General features: G+C 34.5%; 1 protein-coding gene across 5 annotated transcripts in view; it reads left to right on the top strand.

Annotated features, from left to right (window-relative positions):
- LOC122845894 (sorting nexin-14-like) overlaps positions 1-4114 on the top strand; it is a 27497-nt gene extending 23383 nt beyond the window's left edge. For 4 of the 5 annotated variants that reach the window (XM_044142430.1, XM_044142434.1, XM_044142431.1 and 1 more), the window contains 6 exons: positions 157-280; positions 1067-1231; positions 1836-1931; positions 2004-2095; positions 2432-2488; positions 3775-4114. In XM_044142430.1, coding sequence (XP_043998365.1) covers positions 157-280; positions 1067-1231; positions 1836-1931; positions 2004-2095; positions 2432-2488; positions 3775-3816 — 576 coding nt within the window. In that variant the 3' untranslated portion in view covers positions 3817-4114. Of the gene's footprint in view, positions 1-139; positions 281-1066; positions 1232-1835; positions 1932-2003; positions 2096-2431; positions 2489-3774 lie in introns of those variants that run through there. The other variant, XR_006373155.1, reaches the window with a different exon arrangement.
- Positions 4115-5032: the final 918 nt, after the last annotated feature.

Below are 5032 nucleotides of genomic sequence, written 5' to 3'. Positions count from 1 at the left end.
TGTCTTAATTTCTGTTTTCAGGTCTGTATGTTGCAGTTAGCGATTAATCGATTACAAATCATTTCAATAATCGGTTCTTAATCGGTTCAGCTCTTTCAAATCTAAATTGATGCAGTGGGAGGTTTTAAAATGTCTTCAGTCTGAAACGTGTTGCAGCTTTTCAACGATCTCTTCAAAAACAACGCCAACCGGTCAGAGGTGACGGAGAAGAGGCACAACCAGAACTACTTCATGGAGATAATCTCTGTGGAAGGAGTTTACGATTATTTAATGTATGTCGGTAAGTTACAGTAAATTTAATCTAACTTTTAAAATCTGAGTTTTACTTTAACTTTTCTTTTTTACTCAGTTTGACTTTGAAAACATTTCCTGTTTATGTTAAAGTTTTACTGTTTAATGTAGTTCCATTAAAATAAAACAAATATTTAAATTCAAACACTTGAATTTGAGCAGCTTGTCTTCATGTCTGAAGTTAAGTTCAATGAAAAGTACAGATAATTAAAAAGTAATACAATTAATTGGAGAATAATTTAAGATATTCTAAAGTGTGACACCAACATGCTATTTAGCTAAGCTAAAGCTAATGCTAAATGCTAAATGATTCTAATATTTGTCACAAAAATGAGGCTCTCAAAACAATTCATGTATGTAAATATTTTAATGAACTCTTGTAGTTTATTCATGTTTTATTCTGTATATATTTGTTTGTTTGTTGAGGAAACAGATCTGATACGTAAACAGACTTCAAAATAAGAGCATGAATATAACTAACTAGTTCGAACACAAAAGTCGAACTTTATTCAGCTGCAAGTTTGATAAACTTTCTAGTAAATTAGTGGTTTATAATTTATCTGGAAAGATTGAAGCTAAGTGTGCTAAATGTTTTCAGGATAGCAAAAACATTAAAATGCTAAATTAAAAATGTAGCTGTGCCTTTAGTGTGTTAGTGACCTTCATCAGTAACTTTAAAGTATAAAACAGTGGGACTTCCTGAAGCCTCCCAGAACTTTGTGAAAGTGAAAAGTTTTGTGTGATTTTCTAAATGCTTCCTGCGTGTCTGCGGCAGGTCGCGTTGTGTTTCACATCCCTGACTGGTTCCATCACCTGTTGATGGGCAGCAGGATCCTGTTCAAGAACAGCCTGGAGGCCTACACAGATCATTACCTGCAGCACAAACTCAGCCAGGTGCTGCAGGAGCACCGGCTGGTCTCACTCATCACCCTGCTGAGAGGTAAACAGGAAACACAACCAGCCACTTCCTGCGACCAGCACGCCGAGCCACGGCCGACATTTATACCAAACATCTCTGAAATCTGGAGATCAATATCAAAAATGTTCTAGAAGAAATAAAGACATTTCTGAGCTTCAAAAGTCAAACATCTGCTAAAAGAAAAACCACAAAATGTAACAATTAATTTCCCTGAAAAAACAGAACATTTCTGAAATTTTTCACATTTGAAACTCAGAAAAAAGTTTTTTGGTAGCAAATTTTTGACTTTTCATGCTGATAAATTTCCTTGTTTTCCTTTTCTAGAAACCTAAAAGTTTTCAAAGTTTTTGCCATTTCAAACCCAGAAAATTTCCTTTTTTTTCAGAAAATCTTTGAGAAACAATTTCATAGAAAATAGATTTTGCGATTGATCTCAGGAAGTTATTTTTTAGGGTGGGTAATTTTTTTAGTTTGCAAAGAAATAAATTGTTAGTTTTTTCTAGAAAATTTCTGAGATTAATCTCAAAATTTCAGTTTTTCTAGCAGAAATTCACTATTTTTTGTAAAAAAATAAAGAGTTTTATTTGGTAAACGTCCGGCGCTAACGGAACCGGTGCCGTTCCAGACGCAGTTTTCTGCGAGAGCAGTCCGCCGCGATCGGCGCAGGACAAGCAGAGCAGAGCCAAGCGGACGTTCCAGGAGATGATGAGCTACATTCCAGGTTTTTATTTCATTTTCTGTTGTGTGATGTCAGTGAATGCAGTGTGTAACAAATGATTGTTGATTTCTTTAGACTTTCTAGGAAAGTGTATTGGAGAGGAGGCGAAGTACGAGGGAGTTCGTCTTCTGTTCGACGGGCTGCAGCAGCCGGTTCTCAACAAACAGGTACAGGAAACACACACACACACACACACACACACACACACACACACACACACACACACTCACACACACACAGTCACTCAGTGTGTTTGGTCAGCGGCTGCATCACATCAGTGAATCTGAATATTCCAGATTCTTTTTAACAACGGCTTTGTTTTGATGTTTTCTTTGTTTTGATGTTTTCTTTGTTTTGATGTTTTCTTTGTTTTGATGTTTTCTTTGTTTTGATGTTTTCTTTGTTTTGATGTTTTCTATGTTTTGATGTTTTCTTTGTTTTGATGTTTTCTTTGTTTTGATGTTTTCTTTGTTTTGATGTTTTTGACCTTTGACCTTCATCAGCTGACCTATGTGCTGCTGGACATCGTCATTCAAGAACTTTTTCCAGAACTGAACAAGGTAATCATAATTATTACATTCATGTCCATCTCTGTTTTTACTAAAGTGTTTTAATGCTGTTTTCTAGCGATTAACAAACGTCAGAATTGAAACAGGAATAAAATGTGAAATAAAATCAACATTAAAATGATTTTCTGTTTTTATTCTTTGCATTAAAGAAAAACACTTTAATTCAAAGTGTTTTGTTTTGTATTAAAGACGCCTGTTATGAAGTAAATGATTAGTTTTGAGGCTATGTTACTTATTTATGTTTTATGAAGAAACTATTTGGAATATTCATTTTGTTTTGCTGTTTAAAAGGTTTTTGTTAGATTTCTAACAAGCAGCTGTAACTCAGACATTAAACCCAGTTGGCTGTAAATGTCGTTTCTCTGCAGCTGCAGAAGATTCAAAGCTGCTCAGATTTAAAACAAATCAAACTGGAGAAAACAAACAAACAAACAAATAAACAAACAAACAAACAAACAAACAAACAAACAAAATAGAAATAACAAAAATACTGAAGTTTGACTTCCTGTTTTTACTTTTTCTCAAATCCCTCTTCAGTTTATTTTGCTTTATGTGACAGACCTAAACAGTCTGGATGTCGGGAAATAAAGTCACTATTGCAAATGAAAATAGAAATCAGTTTGAATTCACTGAAAATCTACTAAATCTTACCAAGTATTTTTTATCCAGTTTCTAAATATGTTGGTGCTTTTGAATTAAGACAAAACTAACTTATTAGCTATTTTCATCAAGAAACCTGAGTTTATTTTAAGTGAATAATATCTTAATATTAATAAAAAATTATTTCATATATTGAATGAAAAAATGTCTTCCTGTAAGTGAAATAGTTTTCCAGTGGATCAACACCTTTTAATGAAAATTAATTAAATTAAATTGATTCCTTAAAATAAAGTCTTATTGTGGAAAGTTAAGTGTAATTAGTTTCATTTTTTTAAGATATTTGCACTAAACTCAACCAATTTTACTTGGTAAGATTTTGTGTTTTTGCAGTGATGCAGCAACAAAATCCCATTTACTGTCAAATAAATATATATAGTCTAAATTTATTTCAGATATCTATAAAGTAGCTCCACAATATCAATAACTTTGATTATTAAAAGAAAATCACAGAAACAATTATGAATTCCTGCAGGAATGTTAAAGACGCTCAATATTATTTCATTTTAGGAGGTTTATTAATATTTGTGAGGTAGCCGGCCCTTTAAGAGCGTTTGTGAGCTTGTTGTGGCTCAAAGTGAAGATGATCGTTCAGTTTCCGTTGTCTCTGTGTTTCCCAGCCGCTGCAGAAGGAGCCCTCTGCTGCGGCTCCATGGATGTAAAACGCTCGGCACCGACCAGCCGGACCCGCTTCGGTTCGACCCGGGTTCTGACAGGCTCTGGGTTCTGGCAGCAGGAAGTCTCAGTGAGGATCCAAAAGGACCCAACGGAGGCTTCCACAATCCTCTGACGGATTAATGAACATGTTTCTGGGTTTTAGAAACGCTGCCAACATGTTTTCTGATTTGAGGTGGAAAATCTGCAGATTTGCACTTTTAGTTCTTACCAGTTGTTGGTTTGTGTTTTGTTTTGTTTTGTTTTCCTGAAATGTGAAGATAAAAATAAAATATTTGGATTCAGTTCAGCAGCTGTGTGTGATTTAATCTGATTACTGTCAGACTATTAAAGATTTACTTTATTGATTATTAAGAGGAATAGAAATGATTTCCAATATGATGGTTTATTAAATTGTTAATGAAAACAGATTTTTATTCTTCAAAAATGATCGTTTCAGAGCAAGGATGCTCAGAACATTTTTATTTAGGTATATATATAAATATATTTTTTGCAACTGGAAAAAAGTGGAAAACGTGGAATTTGTATTATTAGGTTGGCACAAAAAATGTTTTTTTTATCTTTGTTAGGATGGTACAGCTGAAAGAAATTGTATATAATTTGGAAATTAAAAGTAAAAAATCCATCTTTCTTTTTCTTTTGTTTTCACAGGAAAACAAAATGTAGATAATTTCTTCTTTTAGCATTTTATTTTGTGCTTTATATATAAAGTAGACATTTTCCTCTGTTATAAGTGAAATAATCTGCCAGTGAAACTTGTAGTTTTCATCCATATTAAGTCTCTTATTTGTTGCTGAAAGTTATTTGTAAGTTAATTGAGTTGGATTTTGTGTTTTTGCAGTGCATTTATCCAAACGCGTCACAGAAACTCCTTCTCTTGGTTTCCTCTCGTCTCCAGAACAGGGTCAGAAGTTTCTGTCCAGATATGAATTTGTTCTTTGGCTGAACTTTGACTCCTGCTGTCTTCCAGTTTTCCTGACAGGGTTCAGACAGGAAGGCAGTTTACTAAGTCCTGAAGAAATTTCCATGCCCTTCGGCTTATCGCGTTTTGTCAGAGCGCACACAGGCTGTGAGAGGCAGCAGAGAGTCTGCAGCGTAACGCCAAGCCTGCTGGGAAACGTCCATGGGCTCCTGAATGTCTCTCCACAGCAGGGTGCCCTCACTCCACATCCAAGATGGAAGAGAAACACATCTGTTCCTGCA

The sequence above is a fragment of the Gambusia affinis genome, linkage group LG16 (assembly GCF_019740435.1).
Source record: "Gambusia affinis linkage group LG16, SWU_Gaff_1.0, whole genome shotgun sequence".
In the NCBI taxonomy this organism is placed as follows: domain Eukaryota; kingdom Metazoa; phylum Chordata; class Actinopteri; order Cyprinodontiformes; family Poeciliidae; genus Gambusia; species Gambusia affinis.
This window is presented reverse-complemented; position numbering and strand designations above follow the sequence as displayed.